The 18641-nt window shown below is 40.1% G+C and overlaps 3 protein-coding genes across 6 annotated transcripts; 1 reads left to right on the top strand and 2 right to left on the bottom strand.

Moving 5' to 3' along the window:
* Nucleotides 1–280: 280 nt before the first annotated feature.
* r3hcc1l (R3H domain and coiled-coil containing 1-like) lies at nucleotides 281–5232 on the bottom strand. Its single transcript, XM_085460020.1, has 7 exons — nucleotides 5157–5232; nucleotides 4364–4837; nucleotides 3642–3844; nucleotides 3006–3076; nucleotides 2621–2716; nucleotides 1891–2031; nucleotides 281–1281 (listed from the first exon to the last, which is right to left on the bottom strand). The coding sequence occupies exons 2-7, from the start codon at nucleotides 4814–4816 to the stop codon at nucleotides 1229–1231; spliced, it is 1017 nt and encodes a 338-aa protein (XP_085316146.1). The 5' UTR covers nucleotides 4817–4837; nucleotides 5157–5232; the 3' UTR covers nucleotides 281–1228.
* Nucleotides 5233–5405: 173 nt separating this feature from the next.
* crtac1a (cartilage acidic protein 1a) lies at nucleotides 5406–13227 on the top strand. Of its 3 annotated transcripts, none has more exons than XM_085460017.1 (14): nucleotides 5406–5660; nucleotides 6163–6368; nucleotides 6461–6657; nucleotides 6746–6882; nucleotides 6966–7122; nucleotides 7229–7363; nucleotides 8743–8879; nucleotides 8961–9097; nucleotides 9203–9285; nucleotides 9728–9828; nucleotides 9965–10133; nucleotides 10579–10724; nucleotides 10961–11000; nucleotides 11706–13227. In XM_085460017.1, exons 1-14 carry the CDS (start codon nucleotides 5556–5558, stop codon nucleotides 11822–11824), a joined length of 1869 nt encoding a protein of 622 aa, XP_085316143.1. In that variant the 5' UTR covers nucleotides 5406–5555; the 3' UTR covers nucleotides 11825–13227. The 3 variants fall into 3 exon arrangements, with proteins under 3 accessions (XP_085316143.1, XP_085316144.1, XP_085316145.1); XM_085460018.1 differs by having other exon boundaries at nucleotides 11808–13227; XM_085460019.1 differs by lacking the exon at nucleotides 11706–13227 and adding an exon at nucleotides 11082–11294.
* On the bottom strand, nucleotides 13106–18069 carry golga7ba (golgin A7 family, member Ba). 2 transcript variants are annotated; one of them, XM_085460023.1, is made up of 5 exons: nucleotides 17935–18069; nucleotides 16777–16902; nucleotides 14424–14576; nucleotides 14226–14327; nucleotides 13106–14100 (listed from the first exon to the last, which is right to left on the bottom strand). In XM_085460023.1, the coding sequence occupies exons 1-5, from the start codon at nucleotides 17944–17946 to the stop codon at nucleotides 14017–14019; spliced, it is 477 nt and encodes a 158-aa protein (XP_085316149.1). In that variant the 5' UTR covers nucleotides 17947–18069; the 3' UTR covers nucleotides 13106–14016. The 2 variants fall into 2 exon arrangements, with proteins under 2 accessions (XP_085316149.1, XP_085316148.1); XM_085460022.1 differs by having other exon boundaries at nucleotides 14226–14576; nucleotides 17935–18004.
* Between the last annotated feature and the right edge of the window lie 572 nt (nucleotides 18070–18641).

Raw genomic sequence — 18641 nt, forward strand, 5'->3', positions numbered from 1 at the left:
ACGCCTTCTCCACACTGGCTGAAAGTGGTGTAATTATTCACCGAGGAACTGAATGAGCTGCAGTGCCACATGGTCTGTGGTCTGCTGGGTAAAGCCTCAGAAGAGGCGTCTGCCTGCAGCTGTCAAAAAAGAGCTCTGGAGCCTGAGATATGTGTCTGAGGAAGCTGAATTATGAAAGCTGACTCTTGGGAAACCCTGTTTGATGACAGTTAGAATAAATACTGTCTCTCTTTAGTGATTACCTTTGTAAAGTTTAAAAAAAAAAAAAAGAAGCTTGTCAGGAATAAAGAGACACGTTTTTCTTCGTACTGTCATTACATTTTGTCAACAAACAGAGCAAGAATGGATGGAGCTAAAAACAGGAGCTGAACTGAAAATCTTGGTAGATTTGTTTAAGTGATGCACAAAAATAGTGAGGTGCTTCAATGTCAAGGAAAATCTTTGATGACAGTTTTGCTTGTCATCGTGAAATGTCTAGACTCGTGTCTTTAAGCACACGCTCAGATTTTAACAGACGAAGTCGAGCAGTTTTTGTTTTTTTTGTTTTTTTACTGGACATACATAACAGCAGCTGCATTGAGCAAAACATTATACATAATATCGGGTATCAGTTCAAACACCGGAAACCACCTGACACGATGGCTTAAAAGTAAGTTAATACTTTGATAAAACTTAAACTGCAAACAATGCAGCATTAATTTTTAATGACACCACCTTCAATTTAATCACTCAAACTGGATAAAATCAACAATGTTGTGACACATAAAAATTTAACGAATCAACATGACTGAACTTCAGTGACATGTAACTGAAAGCGTCACGTCACTTTTATATCTTAAAACATTTAAAAACCCAAACACGAGGATGTGTACAGATAAGTATTTCAGTTAACGTGTTCGTTACTTGTTAACTGAACCATTAGCTTCAGTGCTTGACTACAGACTGTGCTTACAATACATAGAGTCCAGGTGAGTCGGTGAGTTCACAGATAATTGAAGGTGATCTGATCATGTAGCATTTTATGATGTCAGACACTGAATGACAAAGGAAACGGTAAAAGCCTCTCAGGAAACAGTTTGAAAAAAAAAAAAATCATTTCTCGGAAATATGCCTGTACGAAGGAGTGGCCAGCTAAAAAACCAGAGCATTACATGAAACAGAAATGATTTAAGCCTCTGCTGACTCAAGGAATTTAAAGGGGAAAAAAAAAAAATAGAGGTTTGTCCAGTTACTTTCCCTCCCAAGCGTCTTCCCTCTGCTTGGCTGCCAGGCGCTTTTGTTCTGAAAGATAAATCACACGACAAACAAAAGTCTTATATTTATATCACTGTCTTTGCCGCATGAAGAGCAGTAAAGAGCTGAAGATGATTGCATATTAATCTTCACATAGAACCATACATGGCATCTGTTCCAACACCAAGTTTAGTATTTGTTCACTGATGGTAGTGCAGCAGTGAGCCTAAACTGAGAACAAAGGAGCTTTTTTTTAGTGTGCTTTACTTCCTGACTTCCTGGACTGACTGTCATTGGATGGCCAGCGGTTGTTTTCTGGCCCTATATACTTATTTTCCATCTGTGAAAGGAAATGGTTGCTTTACTGATTATAGATTTACTGTAACCTACACAGCAATGGACGGACTTCTTTTGGCACTACATTTGAAACTTTCCACTTTCTTCAGTTAAGTATGAAAACAGCTCCCACTTGTGGTGGTAACTTTGTGATACAACTATTGGGACAGTAATTATTTGTACTTACGTCTCAGTTTAACTGAGCACCCTGTATGACCCTCACACATTAGCTACCGAATCCATAATTAGTTTAGCAACCGCCCACCCAAGATGAGACTTCAGCCCAAAAAGTAAGTGGAGACCTAAAGAAGTACAACGTACCTCTTGCTTCCTGGAGTTTCTTCCTCTCTGCCTCACGCTGCTCCTTTGTGAGGTTGCTCTTTACACCGAGGGCACCGATCACAAGCTTCCGAGCCAGTGCTGCACTCGTCTGAGGTCTCTCTTTAGCAGGCAGGAGGTAGTCTGGGGGCAAGAGGAAAGGAGGATACATATAAATGTGGGAGATACAGAACAGTTTTTAAGCGCTTTAAATGTTTAATTTGTGGTGTAATACAACCTGGATGGCACCAAAATACACTTTACAAACATCACAATAACCCCAAAACCACGTCATCTTAATTAAGCCTGTAACATATGTAACTGGCTCATTCTACATATTTCCATTCATTTCTTCTTTAGCTGACTGGAAGAGTACGGATCATCTCAAAGAGAGAAACTGGACCACCAATTGGTATTTCAGTGGAGAAACTGAGGAGTAAAGCAGGCAAACCAGGCATAAGTATAAACGCTGGCAACAACATCAGCTATTTGTGTAGGCTGCACCATAGGTGAGATTCAATTCAAAGTAGAAATTCAGTTTCAGTTTGAGGAAGCGACAGACACAAACCAAACCCACAGTCAAGAATGCAGAGGATCTTGAAAGACTAAATGGTAGTGTACTGGAGAATTGGATATGAAGCTAAAGGGTTTTCTCAACAAATATGGATTTGCTTTATTATTATACAAACACAAAATTATGAAAAATGACAAACACAGATATGTGCAATCGCACCTGAGCAGCTACGGGCTTTGGCCTTTGTTGCAGAGGAAGATTTGGAAAGTGGTCGCAACTTCATCAGTGGATTCTTGGATCTCAGAGCTTCACGAGCTTAAAAGGGAAAATGAACAAAATGTAATAGTCGGTGAGTTTAATATCTCCTTACAACTGAAAAATGTGTTTTTCTAACCTGAAGTCAGAAAAACGATGGCCCAAGTAACAGAGACACAATCTCAAAAAGCTCAGGAGCAAACAGCATTAAGATTGTTGGACAGGATTTTCTTTACTAAAACAATTCTACTTACAACATCGTAGCAAGATGATGAGTCATAGCAATGACACTTAATGAACAGCATAATGAACTGTAATTGCCTTAAATGTGAGGCAGAGCTTTACTTACCTGCTATGGGGCTTGAGAAAAGGCCGAGGGCATGTGTGTCATCAATCCATTTAATGTCAAATCCTCTCTTTCTGAAAAGACAGTCAGAAATCACACAAGGTAGTAAGAATATTTCACAACATGCCCTCAGAGCATTAGCTCTAAAAGGAAGACAGTGCTCCCTAAAGATGTAAAAATCATATACTTGTGCTCTTTCATAGATTTCACAACTTTTTTTGTCTTAAAGTAAACCTATTATCCTTTCCTTATTTTCTAACATATACTGTTACAATGGTACTCATCCAAATGCTCTATTAAAAAAGTTTCTTCTACTTCATCTGCATGATGTCAAGAACAGCCTGGTGGAACAGTGATCTTGGAGTGAGCACAGAAGCCCCTCTCACCTGCAGTCCCACCCAATTAGAAGAACACAGCTAGCACCAAGACAAAAAAAAGAGCTGCAGCAGCTGGTTTCAGACAATGCTGAACTCAGGGCTGCACCAAGGCTCAGTATACAATAAAAAAAAGGATTATTTCAAACTGTGAATCATGCAAATAGATGCAGAGGTTTACTGACATCTCTGCAAATATAAAAGGACATACAGTATATAAGGCAAAAACAAAGTTTGTACAATTCTAACATGGTTAGAGACTTACTGGTAGCACTGAAACAGCTTAAGAAGGTCTTCTGTTTTGAACTCTGTAGGGAAATCGTAGATCTCTACAATATGAGATAGTTCATCCTCTGTGAGGTCAATGTCATCATCATCATCATCATCATAACTGGCTCTGTCCATGTTGTAGTAATCAAACCTAGGCTCTTGGATTGACTCCTTCTTTTTTCCTTCCTTCAAAGCCAGCTGTGCATTCAAGGCAGGCAGGAGAGAAGACAATGATGAGAAGAGAAAAAGATCTGTTTTGCATCATATTAAATAGGATTTTTTAGGTTAATTATCAGCAATGTGTATGTGAATCTGGGTGGACATTATTCTGCTTGTCACTTTTAAAAACACACTTTTTTTCGAAGGCTTTTTAGGAGTAGTACCAGAGTCTGCTTGTAGTCAGTTTTAGTCAGCTGTTGGTCACTCTTAATCTTTTATATTTTGTTAATTTTATTCATTGTATATTTTATTGTCTATTTTACTCATGTTTTAATATTTAATATACTGATTTTTTTTTATCTTCTTTTTCCATTTATTTATTTTATTGGTATTTATATTTATTTCTTTGTCTGCTTAATGTATGGTTTTTAACTGTTATCTCTGTTTTATTATTGGAAAGCACTTTGGTCAACTTTGTTGTTTTTAAAGTGCTGTATAAATAAAGTTGGATTGGACTGTCTTGGGTTTTGATTATCAAAACCTAAATCAAGCTCTCACCTCTTCAAGCAGATGTGGATCCAGACAGTCTCCATCATCGTTGAACAAGGTGTCCCAGCTCTCCTCTTCCTGCTCTGCAGTATCGCCTGCCTCCACTTTGGCGGAAGACTCCCCATTAGCCTCAGCATCTAAACCCTGTAATCGGTCCTCCTTCACATCTGGCTTAACGTCGTTGTTTTGCGCTTCACCTCCATCTCCTTCTCCCCCAGCGGGCGATGGTTTATTCGCTCCTCCAGCTTTGTCCTTCTTGTTCTTGGCGTTCTTTCGTGCTTTGTCTGTGTAGCGAGGCCTGGTTTTTGGTTTAACTTCTCCCTGAGTCTGAGCTTTCTCTTTCGAGGCATGAAGTCGTTGTTTGGGGACGTACAGAGGCTGACTTGGCCTCTTTGATTGAGAGGGAGGTGTAGGTGTTGGTTGAGTTGGACCACAGTCTTCTTTAAGCTGCACATCCTCCATGGTTAAATGATGTTAAAGTATCTGGATCACGGAGGAACGAGAACATGAACATTGTCAGACCTTCGCAGATTTTCAAAACACTCTAAATTTACTTTAAAGACTTTATTCAGGAATGAAGCAGCCAGGTACGCGGCAAACTGTTCTAAATAAACAGGATTTGAATAACTAGCTTCAGTTAGCTAACTAAACTTCCTCCCGTGTAGCTTGTAAAGATATTTTTAAATGAAGAAATAAATATAAAATAAATAGCGGTTAATGTTACATTCATTCATGTTCATTTATTTTCACTCAGAATATTTAATCTGTAATTAAATCAAATAAATTTACTCTGTCGGCTTACCCGTTTATGATTTGTTTAACAACAGACTTTCGTCGCACACTTGACGCAAGCAAATCCTAGCGCAAAGCGTAGTGGGAAATTGTGTTCTTCTACAGCACTGCCGCTCCGAAATCCGGAATAACTGCCAGGTTATTAGTTCCTTTTTCCAACGAATTTTCTTTTCCTTTGTAGTTCAACGAGTTTCCCCAAAAGAAATGGTAAATATACTATCTACCGAATCCATCTTTTCTGTGCCATCGTTTAACATAAACTACAAACAAACCAAACCCTTGGGTGCAAGAGACACGTGCACAGAAATTCAGCTCAGCCATTGGTCACCATCTTCATCGGTCAGATAGTTCTTCGCTGATTGGACAGTATTCTCCGCGTTACACAAGGTGTTTCGTAAATTTGTAATTTATGAAACTTATTTGTGTAATAGAGGCGTTGACAAGCTCGCTTCACAACTATAAACACATCATCTTCACTGCAGGAGACGCATTTTCTCCTCCACACCTTGATACGGTAAGACGGTATTGCCATAATGAAGGGAATGAATTCTTGCTCACGCCTCTGCTTTGCACAAAATGGGGAAAAGGCTTCATCCATGTTTTTATTAAAATCAGTGAATTGCATGTCATTACGCTGGAGGAAAAACAAGTCAGAAATACAGAAAATGTATTTGCTGGAGAGCATTAATAACATATTAGTAGTTTTTGCGTTTTGTGTTTTTTAACGTCTTGAAATTTTATAGCTTTCTTAAAGGATTTAAAGGCTTTTGGTTGGTAGATTTAGACAGAAACACTCCACGTTTAAAACAATGTCTGGTGGTTATGTTTTTGTTTTTCTTCTTTCTTTTAACGTACTTATTTGATCGCTTTCGATCAATTCGGATAATTCTATTTTCATATTTAGTTTCAATTGTTAAGAAATGTTGTTTTGTTTTGTATTATAATTCTCAGTTTCAGATGTTTCTTGCAAGTTTTGTTCAAAACAAGATATCTTCCTGACTTCCGTGTCTCGCCAGGTTGGAATAATGTGGGGTTCGGGTCTGCTGCTCCTACTAGTGACACTCTGGCATCACTCCCATGCCCAAAACCTGAATCCCATGCTTCAGGTTGTTACACAGACCATGCTTCCCCCTGACAATCTGCACAATCCCACACAACTCAACTATGGGATGGCTGTGACAGATGTGGATGGTGATGGTGACCTGGAAGTGGTGGTGGCAGGGTAAGTGTGAGTGTTAGTGTATTACCATGTGTGAGGATTTTTATGCAGAAATTTGTGATAAAAAAATAAATCAAAATCACGTTTTCTCTCAGGTACAACGGGCCCAACCTGGTGCTGAAGTATGACAGGACTCAGAAAAAGCTGGTAAACATTGCTGTTGATGACAGTAACTCTCCATACTATGCTCTGAGAGACCAGGCAGGAAATGCTATTGGAGTTGCTGCCTGCGATGTGGATGGAGATGGACGAGAAGAAATCTATTTTCTTAATACAAACAATGCCTACTCTGGTAAATATGATATTGCAAAGTCATCCTGAAATTAAAGTGTCATCAAAGTAATTTGAGGGAACCAAATAATTTTTCTTTCTCTGTCAAGGACGAGCAACATACACTGACAAGCTCTTCAAGTTTCGTAATGGCCGCTTTGAAGATCTGCTCAACGATGAGCTGAATGTACGTCGTGGTGTTGCTAATCGGATGGCGGGACGTTCAGTCGCATGTGTTGATAGAAAGGTGAGTGAACCCACCTATTTCTTCTATCTCATTGCATTTGAGTACATTATACGTTATTCTAAGTTACCGATGTTTCTGTGCAGGGAACAGGCCGTTACTCAGTCTACGTGGCGAACTACGCCAGTGGAAATGTTGGCCCCCACGCTCTCTTAGAAATGGACGAGGCTGCCAGTGATGTGAGCAAGGGCATCATCGCGCTGTCTGACGTAGCTGCTGAGGCCGGAGTCAACAGGTACACAGGTGAGATGTCACAGTGTTTACCTGAAACATGGGATTTTTTTTTTTGATTTTTTTTTTTGAAGTTGTCAAAAACAACTGAAAGCTTCACTGTTGGCTTGTTGGTCAGGTGGTCGCGGTGTGGTCGTTGGACCAATCCTGAGCGAGTCGAGGTCTGATGTGTTCTGTGACAATGAAAATGGACCTAACTTCCTGTTCAAGAATAATGGAAATGGGGCTTTTGTTGACATGGCAACACAGGCAGGTGAGAATGAAGTGGTAAGGGAACATGAAGCCTAACTCAGTAGTACTTTCTGCAGTCTGTCCTTCAACTTATGGTTTCATATCAGGTATTCTTTGTCTCATCTCACTCTTCCATTATTTGGTTTCTAATTTTAAATTTATTTACTTTTTTATTATTATATTATTATTATATATTATATTATTCATTTACCCTGTGAATGCCAGCTAGGAGGAACCTTTGTTTCGCTTTTCTGAACTGAATGGCTTGTGTCATATTTCAGGCCAGCTTATAGAACAAAATGCCTGAGTGTGCATCAGAAGTTAGTGGGGGTGGTCTCTGTTTATGCAGCAACCTTTGGAAAAAACCAGAAATTATAATAATAATAATAATAATAATAATAATAATAATAATAATAATAATAATAATAATAATAATAATAATAATAATAATAATGGATTGCATTTATTTAGCGCTTTTCGGGGCCCTCAAAGCGCTTTACAATTCCACTATTCATTCACTCTCACATTCACACACTGGTGGAGGCAGCTGCAGTTGTAGCCACAGCTCCCCTGGGGCAGACTGACAGAAGCGAGGCTGCCATATTGCGCCATCGGCCCCTCTGACCATTACCAGTAGGCAGCAGGTGAAGTGTCTTGCCCAAGGACACAACGACCGAGACTGTCCAAGCCGGGGCTCGAACCGGCAACCTTCCGGTTACAAGACGAACTGCCAACCACAATCGATATAGTCATCAAACTACATCTTTATTGATATGATGTGATTTATATATGATTTGTAGAGTTACCAAGAGATTAGAAATATTTGGAGGCTTTTATGTTTGACTGTTTATTTATCCATCAATCCTCTACTGCTTATCTGGGTTTGGGTCATAGGGGTAGCAGTCTAAGTAGAGAAGCCCAGATTTCCACCTGGCCACTTCTACCAGGTATGTAGAAATTTAGATTGACTGGTAAATTGACAGCTTCGCTTTTACACTCAGCTCTCTCCTTACCACAACAGGTTGTAGCAGGTGATGCCCTGTTTGATTTTAATCAGTCTATTTGCTTAGCTTAGTATAACATTTGCTGGCTGTCTGGTAGGCTCATAAGGATAACACCTCATGAAGTAACACAGCCTGTCATGTGAATATTAATCAAACACAAGTGAAAATGCTAACTGGTGAGTTTAAGACATTCAGGTATGTGGAGCGTCTTACTGTTATTGAGCCAGGCTGATTTATCCCCCCAGAATCCAGTCCTTATGCTAAACTAATCTAGCAGTCTCCTGGATGTAGCACTAAATATAAGAGACATATGAAGGTCCTCTGATCACTTTTACTTAGTTTTTTTTATTGTACAAAATTGGATTAGTTGCTTTTAACACTGTGCCCATGCAAACAGGTGTGGAGGACCAATACCAGCATGGCAGAGGAGTAGCACTGGCTGACTTCAATGGAGATGGAAAGACAGACATTGTTTATGGCAACTGGAACGGCCCACACAGACTTTTCCTGCAGCGCAGCGATTCCAGTTTCCAGGTAAGAGAGGAGTGACAAAATTGGCAAAAACAAAAGGTTTTAATAAAGTGTATCTTGAGAGAAGTACAATTTTCTTTGCAGAATATTGCTACTGGAAGATTTGCTGAAGCCTCACCTATTCGCACAGTCATTGCTGCTGACTTTGATAATGACAAGGAGTTGGAGGTGTTCTTTAACAATATTGCCTACAGAGGAAATGCTCCCAATAGGCTGTTCAGGTTAGATTTCATGTATTTGTTAAATTTCCAATGAAATGTCTTTGTTAATTAAAAAATAACTGTTACTAGATTTATTTATTTTTTTGGCTGTTTCCTTTTTTGCAGGGTCTCAAGGAGGACTAATGCAGACCCTTTGATCCAGGAACTTAATGTGGGAGATGCTGAAGAGCCACAAGGGAGAGGAACAGGTCTGTAAACTCTTAATATCAGAGCACATTTTGTGCTGTTTTTCCTATGCATTTAACCGGCACGGTACATCTTAATGGATATCCGTTTAAAAATCTAACATATATTAAGTTGCCAATTCTTTTAGATGTGTAGTCCCAGGCAATACAGACACAAAATAGTGATATACAGATGTTTTTTTTCTAAAATATTACAATCAATTGAGAATGATTTTTATGGCTTTCTTGAAAAGTGACTCTATTGAAGTGTTGTTTCACCTGGTAACAAAACAATAATCAATATGTGAAAATATTAGAGAACATCCTAGCCGGTTAAAATATATTGAGGTTGCCTGAACTGCCTCTGTGTTTGGATGAGCCTCAGAAATATAACTGTCAGGGAGACTCCCCATTGACATTGATGTGTAGGTCAGTTCAGTGAAAGCACTCTGTGTGTTCTGGACAGGTGGTACTGTGACTGACTTGGATGGGGATGGACAGCTGGACCTGCTGTTGGCACACGGGGAGAGCGCCCAGCAGCCAATCTCTGTCTTTAAGGTCACGCAGGTGGGTGTGCGTGTGTGTATTTGTCGGGTGGAGTTTGTTTGTTTTTCTTTTTACTAACAGCCTAATGATATACCTACTAACTGGTCTTCTTATTATTAGTTAGCGAATAATAATCCATGAACATCCTTGTTGCTAGGGATCATCCAATAACTGGCTGCGGGTCATTCCTCGCACCCAGTTTGGTTCTTTCGCCCGGGGTGCCAAGGTGACAGTCTTCACCAGTCAGAGTGGAGCTCACACGCGCATCATTGATGGAGGCTCTGGATATCTATGTGAGATGGAGCCAGTCGCCCACTTTGGTTTAGGTGATTTCCTTTTAAATGTTGTAGACACTGAAAAAACAGCAGACACCTCACAAGTAAACACTAGAGCAGATTGTTGGCCAAACAGCTTTTTTTTTGTGATCGTGCATCTATCCTGTCAAACACTAGAACTCAGTATGTGTGCCTTTGTCATTGGTGTTTTTAGACATCTCAGCTAAACAATAGTATCCCTGATATTTTTTTACTTTAAACCAGATACTGGTGTTATAACTAATGGCTGGTAAAAGTTTACAAATTTTGGGATATAAGCTAATGTCCTTTCTTGCTAAAATTAAGATGAGATGCTCTCACATCAGTCTGTAAAACATAGTTTGATAGTCAGGAGGCAGGTAGCATCCCAGCAGATATTTTTAAATCTAATCCCAAAATACAAATTTGTACTTGTAAAATGTAACGTAGTATTGTGTCTTGTACTCATGACTCCCAGGAAATGATGAGGTGAAGGTGCTCGAGGTCTCCTGGCCAGATAGCACTAGTTTTACTCGAGCTCTTCAGGCTGGTGAAATGAACTCTGTGTTGGAAGTCACCTATCCCAAAGAAGGGGAAACCACTGAGCTTGCCAATGACACGCAGGTACACAGCCCGAATTCCCAGCATGAATTATGAACACACCTTTTTTTCTGTTAGTGGAGCAGTGAATTGAACAACACCAAAGCCTTAATCTCTCTCTCTCTCTGGTTAGTTTAATTATAAGATATTTTACTCCTACCTTTCAAAAAATAAAAGTAAATTGTTTTTAAAACGTCTCAGAATCAGCTTATTTGGTTTGGATAAAAACCTTTTCCTCTATTTTTTTCTTTTCTTTTTAGTGTGGTAACGGCTTTATTGTCAGGAATGGACGCTGTGCAGGTGAGCAAGTCTTAAAGATTCATAAAATAATCCAAAACCAGATATTATTTTATTTTTAATTGAATGTTTATTTTTCTACAGGTCTTTAAAGAGAATCACATGAAATGCAATAAAGGATTTTTGTGGTTTACAATAATGTTACAGAAAAAAAATGTCTTTTGCTTTGGTTTTTAAAAGGGAGAGTTGGTTGTTTTTCTTTACTCTGTGAGCAGATTTATTTCATTTTCCTTTTTTTAAGATTTCTTTTCTCTTTTATGGCTTTAAATGAAGTGAATAAACTTGTTCCTATCAATACACCGGCTCTTTCAAATTATTTCATAGCTCAAAAGTCAGTCTTAACTGTTCTAGTACTCACATTTTAATCCTCCAGTCTCAGCATTACCCCTGCTACCCTGAGAGTAACAAATGCAAGGAAGTGTTTCCTGCGTGACTTAAGAGATGCTGAATTTGCACTAAAAACGTGCTGAAACAGAACAAGACACACGAACTGTGGCTGACACAGAGTAACTGAAAGTATTTAGTGCAAACCACAAAGGTTACCCTGAGTTCCCCAATTTTCCCCACTTGTACCTGTCCTCGTCTTCACACGTGGATGACCAAGTCTTCATTTTTAGTCATTCTGTTTGTTTAGTATTAATCTGATGTCTGCTTGTCTGTCTCGTCCTCCCTCACTGTTACTCTCCTCTGTTCTCTCCACCCATGCAGCATTGGCTCCATTTTATGATGGTGTTCGATCTTCGGTCTCCATGTTTGAAGCCTCCTGGTTTAAGACAGTTTTATTACAGTGTGTTTTATTCCTGTCTGCAGTATCAGAAATGAAGTGAGACTAGTCTTCAGGGAAAAGACAACCTCTATCCAGCGCTGGTCACCTGGATCTAACACCTGCTAGAACAAATTACTGTGACATGCATGGAGCATGTCCATCCTGAACTTTGCTTGTTTGTTTTGATGAGCTGGCTGCATGTGGAAGCTGTAGTGCCAAATAACCAGTTAGTGCATGCAGGCATGAGGAATTTGTAACAAAATAAGCAATACGCTTAAATTGTTAAGTAATTTTTTTAAGGCAGGTTTTTTTTGTTACCTCTGTGCTACTTAGGTATCGGTGACTGTTAGCAGTGTCCACAATACCACGGCCCTGAGTGGACATTATCAATTTGTTAATTTCTTTACCACTTTGTCAGCTTTGTCTGCTGTGAAGACAAAATGCCTTTAGAAAAAAAGGGCTGCATAAAATTATACATCTTTGGTTTTTTTGGAAATGGTGTCCGTCTCCAGTAAATTTAAGATTTAATGATGTTTAATATTGTTGTCTTTTACACTGATTTACGGATCATGTTACTGTCAAGCTAAAGAATTAAACCAAATATTTTGGTAATAAACTCTAAGCTTACTGACATGTCAAACAAAGTGTACACAACATTGCCTTTGAGTTTAAGTGACAAATCCAGCAGCTACATTATCACTGATTTGGGCTGTTTGCTTACTGTATCTTTAATGCATTATTGATAACTCAGTGAGAGCTTTGACACTGAAACAAAGCACTTGGATTTTAGACTAACAATTTGATCAAGTACTGAAAACTGTGGAGCTCAGAGGAACTACACGACCAGTATGTCATCCGTAGGCGTTGCTATGAGCAATCCTCTTCACCTTCCATGCTGAGAGTATTAATGCAGAAATGTTAACCAGTGCTGCTTTTGATATTTGCAAACTTCCATTTAGCAGCTGCTCTTCTATATTCCTGCTTAGATAATCTGTGTCCTTCCTTCCATCACATTTGATTTGATGCCAAGGATGGTAGTGTTGTCTGAATGGGGCAGGTTCAACTAGAAAGATTTTTATACCCAATCTAAATGATGACACTCTAAGGCAGAGAGAAAAATTGGCAACAACAGATAAAGGGAGGGAAATATGGATGCCTGGGAGGTATTTATAGCGTTGCACTTGCTTGTTTACATGAAACTTGGTTTCTGGTTTATGTCCAACAAGCAGCTCAGATTGAGTACTGAGCCTTTTCTTATGTTTGTAATCATTTAAAATGCTTAATATGAGTAACACTGATTTCATATATTTGTATAATACAAGAACAATGAGCTCGATGGGGCTGTGATGAAACTGTTTATTTGACGCCAGTCATTTCTACCATGTGTATTAAAACAATAAGCAGTATGAAAACTTGTTCTTGCACAAAATGTCACCAAAATAAAAGAAACATTCACATTTGTGAGCCAGTTTGTTTTTTGGCAGTTATTTTTCTTTGGAAGTCTGTTCATAAAGCAGGGAAGGGTTGGTGTATTTTCATAAACACTTACAGGTATAATTTAGGAAGACATTTCTGACCCATCCCTTCTTTACTTACTGCTGCGCTTCACGCACAACGAGTCTTTGCATAATCTAAATTTAGGAAGAGTTGCTCTCGCTCAATGAAACCAAGAGGTTAGTACTTGGATTTGTGGCTATGACTTTAAAAAAGGAAATACAAGCTTCATCATAAATATGGAGGATCTGCTACATTATGGATGACTTAAATGGCATTCATCTGCTGCCAGACAGCATGATTTAGAGCCGATTTGGAAGAGGTGCTGAATTTGGGGTCTAGTCTTGTGTTTGGTCCAGTGTTTGGGGTGCAGCCCAGGTTGATCTGGCCTACGTGGTACAATGACAGCAGATGAGGCACTTCGTCCCTTTTATCTTGAAATCAGACAGGAAGGAGAGAAATGGTGGGATCACACAAAGCATCACTAGCTGCATCTTTTCATCCTTTTCATTGAGACATTACATCTTAGCAAAAGTGCATCAGCACCTGCACATTTCTTTCGTAATAAACCACTAAAGTGCGTGTTTCAAGTGTCTACTCTGAACAAGTTAGGGACATGATGGGGAAAAAAACTGGTGAATACTTTGTGTGAGCGTAGCTGAGGGGGTGGTTGGTGTTGGAAGAGGAGTCGTATTACATCCTAGGTTTTCCTTCATGGTTGTGAGTGATCAGGTGGACGCAGGTTTAGGAAGCATCCAGTCATCGAGCAGTGCTGCCGGACACAGAGCTGCTCCCTGAGCTGGAGCCACTGGAGCCCCGATCTTCATAGATGGAGATCTCTATCTGTTAAAAGTTGTTAAGGAACAAAAATGATCTGTGGTTTATAATAAATTGCACAAATATTTTACAGAAATGTGGTTTTGTTTTGCTTTTTTTTGCAATACACCCAAAATTCAGAATAAGGATACAACACGCATTCCCCTTTCTATGGGATCTGTGATAAGGAGACCTCTGGGAGCATAAATCTTCTCATTCTGCTCCTGAATGTACTTGGCAATCTTCTTCAGCACCTGACACACAGACGGAAGAGGAAAAATGAGAAGCAATATAAAATCCAAACTACATGTTAATTTGTCCCAGAACATCAAAATGTATTGGATTCTGACCTTCTCATAACGTGTCTCCATGCAGAGGAAAATGAGATATGCTGTAGCGCAGGCCAGACACCCTTCCAAGTAGGACTGTCCTCCAATCTTTTCCGCCTCTGCATAATAGTTATTCAGCGTCTTCACAGTGTCCTCAAACAGTGTTCGCTCGATCTGGAGACAGACAAAAGAGCAGAAATGGGGTCAGTGAGTAGCAACAGCAAATACTATGTTTAATAAAGTAACTTACTGAGCTGGAGAAGGGAAAAAATATTGCATGATTTTAATTTCCCCTTTGAAGTCACTTCCATGGAAGACGCTGCGAGTGTTTTATTGCCCATGCACTTGCGAGATTTCAGCACAAACCTCAAACATCAGCTAACGTGTGAAACTGACCTTCATTTCAAGAATCGTCAGTGCTGATGAGACCTGGGACTCCAGCTATGACCCAGTGACCAGCTGTGTTTATTCCTCCACATTTACAACAATACCTATGAAGCTTTAAGACGAGACCCCACAAGCAACTATGAAAAGAAAGTCATCAGTTGCCTACAACAACTTGAAATGGATGAAGCCACTGACTACACTTCCTGTACCCAGGAAATGCTATACCCTGTATATATGGACTTCCAAAGATCCACAAAGGAGTCCCAAGCAGTATCAACTCAGCCACCTACAAAATTTCCAAGCACCTTGCAACCATCCTAGCTCCCTTGTGGGGAACACACATCATCACATCTAAACTCTGAAATCAAAACCCAAGAAGTAGAAGCCTTCACTGTTCACATCGACTCAGTGGATAGAATGATAGTTTACCAGGAAAGATACAAAGTATAACAGTTTGTCATTTCTGGAAGCCTACACACACAGACCAGTACCTACTCTTTGACTCCCACCACCCTCTGGAACACAAACTTGGAGTAATCAGGACCCTACAACACAGAAACTGTTCCCTTTAAGCCAGAAGGAAAAGAAAGGGAACACACACATGTAAATAAAGCTCTTAAAACATGTGGATTTCCCAATTGAGCTTTCATCAAATCAGCAAGGATGCACAGAAAATAAGGTCAGACACCAACTAGGGAGAATCAGAAGGACAAACGTCATATCTTATGTAGCCAGTTTATCAAAGAAACTCAGGAGAGTCTTCTCCAAGCAGGACATCCCAGTGTAGTTCAGACACAGCCACACACATTTAGACAAAAGCTGGTTGATCCCAAGGAAAAAACCTCCAAACACAAACTAAACAATGTAGTGTATGCAGTACAGTGCAGCGAGGAGGGCTCCATTGGAGAAACCAAGCAGCCACTCCGTAAACACTTGGCACAACATAAAAGAGCCACCTTGACAGGACAAGACTCAGCTGTACATCTGCATCTAAAGGACAAAGGTCACTCGTCTTGAAAGACGAGTCTAAGAGGCCATCTATGTCCACTCTGAACAGAGGGTGTGGCTTACAACACCAACTGTCTGCCACCTACAGTGCAGTTTTGAAATCCCTGCACAGATGCCTTAACGCCCACTCACATCATGCGTCAGTTGATCTCAATAGGTCATATAATAGGGTGAGGCAAGGTCTCACAATGGTTTCACCCACACCTCTGGTTATAATGACCCACACCCTTTTTCCCACCTTGGCTCATGTGATGAGGCACATAATCAATAGTGGGTCAGCAACCCTCTTAATGGACGACTTACACCTCATACTTTTTACTCCACAGTGATAAAAGCTAGCGAGGTAATGACTGACCAAATCACAGAGCTTTGTGCGTATATCATTCTACACAGCATAACAATTTTATCTAGCAATCAGGAATTTTGTTTGCTTTATCTACATGTGAAAGAACCGATCTGAGTCATGAAACCCTTATATTGCTACATTAAAAATCAATAAAATAAAGGGAATTAAGTGTCTGATGCTGAAAGATTCACTTTTTGTCCACCCCAAATGAACTCTACACACATATGATATGATGACATAAGGCTTTATTCTATACGTGTTAAAATGATGCCAAAAATAGGGAACATGATCCTCAATAAATAACATGTTTAAAAAGAAGTGGGAAGAAGCATTCAAATACGCTGAAACCAGTGAACAACAGAGAATGTGGAGTGATTTGTGTGTTTTGCTTTACTCGGTACTGAAATGAAACTTTGTTACTGTATATGCGTTTATATTTATTATATTATTTATATTATTTTGCATCTATTATCAAGCATATGAATGTCATGATAATGCCTTTTAACAGACTTTTTCTTTTCAGACCATGATGCTAACAAAGATCTAAATGCTTGTATGATCTGCACCTATTAAAACACAATATAAAACCTAGAATTAAATCACATTACACTGTAACTCCTCCAGTTTCCTTACCCTGCTCTCCAACTCAGAGGGGAACTTGGTCTGAAACTTGCAGGTGGTTCCTTCACTGTAGTCTCTCTGAATGAATACTTTGTTGGCCAGAGATGCACTGTGCCTCAACTCCTGCAGGTTATGAAACTGTGGGAATCAAATAACACAGAGAGAGAGAGTAATACAGTAAGGGTTAATATAGTATCTCTTTAATGAGTCCCAAAAGAGAGCTATGTATCCCTCTATGTGCATCCCTGAGAACCTGTTCACCTGTAATGTGTACAAACAGCAGCTGATTTAGAGGAACAGGGTGATGGAGTAGATGTGATCGATCACTCGTTGGCTCAGTGTCTGCACGCTTTTCTGCCTTGTTGACTGCTGGAGCAAAGCCCAGCATCAGACATACGATCTTTTACACACACACACACACTTTCTCTTGGTCTTTCAGGAAAGCAGGGAGACGGGACAACATTTCACTACGGCTAAACACGGATCGATTACACGGAACAAGCTGAAGCAGACTTTTAGAGGCCAAACAAGTATTACATACAAGCTTGTTTATGCTTGATATAATCAGTTTTGTGCGTCACCATTATTTTTGGTTACATGAAAGCACAGATGGAGGAAAAGGGAGTCAGGCAAAGCACGGAGGAAGGTCGGGGTGGAGTGGCTTCTGTCCATGGTGCTGAACGGCTGTCCTCCGTGTGTGTGTGAGTGGGTATGTGTGTGTAGTCAAACACAGTTGCTTGTCACCGGATTAACGTGGCTTCTCAATACACAAAAACAGATCTGCTTTCACCAAAACAGCTTAACATGGCAGGGACGGAGGGGGCTGCACTGATCCTTTTTTCTTATAGCTCAGCTGACTTTCAAAAATGCCTCCCTCCCTTTTTTTTTCTCTTTAAACAAAATACTAGAACGCGTTTATGTGGTAAAAAAAAAAAAAAAAAAAAAGACAGAAATGAAAACGACCAAATCCTCTGGCGAAACTGGCGTGATAATGTAGGACACAGTGGTCACTCCAGATACAAGTGATCCGCACAGGTTAACCGTGTGCAGCCTCCATGCCCTCAACGTCCGTGTTAACTGGAGCCGCGCCTGTTTCGTTTAAACCTTCATGTCACTGTTCGTGCCGGTAACCGGACCCGAGCTGGAAATTAAACCGAGCGAGTGTCTTACCTCTGTCGCCATGTTGCACCGTGCATCCGTGGCTGTAGGGACGAGTCCCTTCACGCTCTGAAACCGCTTAGTGGGACACGGAAGGGGGGAGGGTGGGGAGAGGAGGAGAGGCTTGTAATCCTGAGGGGGCGGGGCTTAATGTAGTAGAGTGTTCGGCTTTTTCTTCAGTCTCAACTTGACTTTGCAGGACGTCGGGGTGGGGGAGACGACCTCCAAACCTGAAAAATGCAGCCAGAGCGGAGAATGTGGAAGTGTCAAAAACTGCAGTTCCTCTGCTGGCCACTTGAGGCGGTCTCTGAAAGGGAGTCAGCTAGTTATCTGCCATGCTGCACATTTTGGTATCGATCAGATATGAACTAAATATTGCCGATACTAATACCGATACTGATATGTTTAACCTATAAAGGCAACTTATAAAGGGTTTAAGGGGTTAGGTTTCTTTTTTGGAGACCTGGAATGTCAATGTGCCTGTCTTTAATACACTTTGGGTCAGCTTGTACATGTACATTTAACACAAAAAGGTTCAGACATTTTTCACAGTGTATGTTTGAGGTCTAAATACTGAAGTTGGAGGATAGAATTAGAAATATCAATACTATTGCGCTAGTATTGCGATACTTATACCAGCATTGGGATCGACCCCCCCAAATAGAGGCAATAGTGTCCCTCCTCACAGCAGTTCAAAGTTTTTATAACTCATTCACCTG

This window comes from Copadichromis virginalis, linkage group LG6 (assembly GCF_057382275.1).
Source record: "Copadichromis virginalis isolate Kocher_CV1m ecotype Utaka linkage group LG6, C_Virginalis_male_GT1.1, whole genome shotgun sequence".
Taxonomy (NCBI): domain Eukaryota; kingdom Metazoa; phylum Chordata; class Actinopteri; order Cichliformes; family Cichlidae; genus Copadichromis; species Copadichromis virginalis.

Excerpts from the sequence above, each read along its gene's own strand:
- r3hcc1l (XM_085460020.1), bottom strand. The coding sequence starts at position 4,816 with ATGGAGGATGTGCAGCTTAAAGAAGACTGTGGTCCAACTCAACCAACA. Across the intron at positions 3,077-3,641 it reads AAGCTGTTTCAGTGCTACCA|AAAGAGAGGATTTGACATTA; the intron begins GTAAGTCTCTAA and ends CTGTCTTTTCAG. Across the intron at positions 1,282-1,890 it reads GAAACTCCAGGAAGCAAGAG|AACAAAAGCGCCTGGCAGCC; the intron begins GTACGTTGTACT and ends TTTATCTTTCAG.
- crtac1a (XM_085460017.1), top strand. The coding sequence starts at position 5,556 with ATGAAACTTATTTGTGTAATAGAGGCGTTGACAAGCTCGCTTCACAAC. Across the intron at positions 6,658-6,745 it reads TACAAACAATGCCTACTCTG|GACGAGCAACATACACTGAC; the intron begins GTAAATATGATA and ends TTCTCTGTCAAG. Across the intron at positions 9,098-9,202 it reads GCTCCCAATAGGCTGTTCAG|GGTCTCAAGGAGGACTAATG; the intron begins GTTAGATTTCAT and ends CCTTTTTTGCAG.
- golga7ba (XM_085460022.1), bottom strand. Across the intron at positions 14,577-16,776 it reads CCTCTGAGTTGGAGAGCAGG|ATCGAGCGAACACTGTTTGA; the intron begins GTAAGGAAACTG and ends GTCTGTCTCCAG. Across the intron at positions 14,101-14,225 it reads TAGAAAGGGGAATGCGTGTT|ATAGAGATCTCCATCTATGA; the intron begins GTATCCTTATTC and ends AACTTTTAACAG.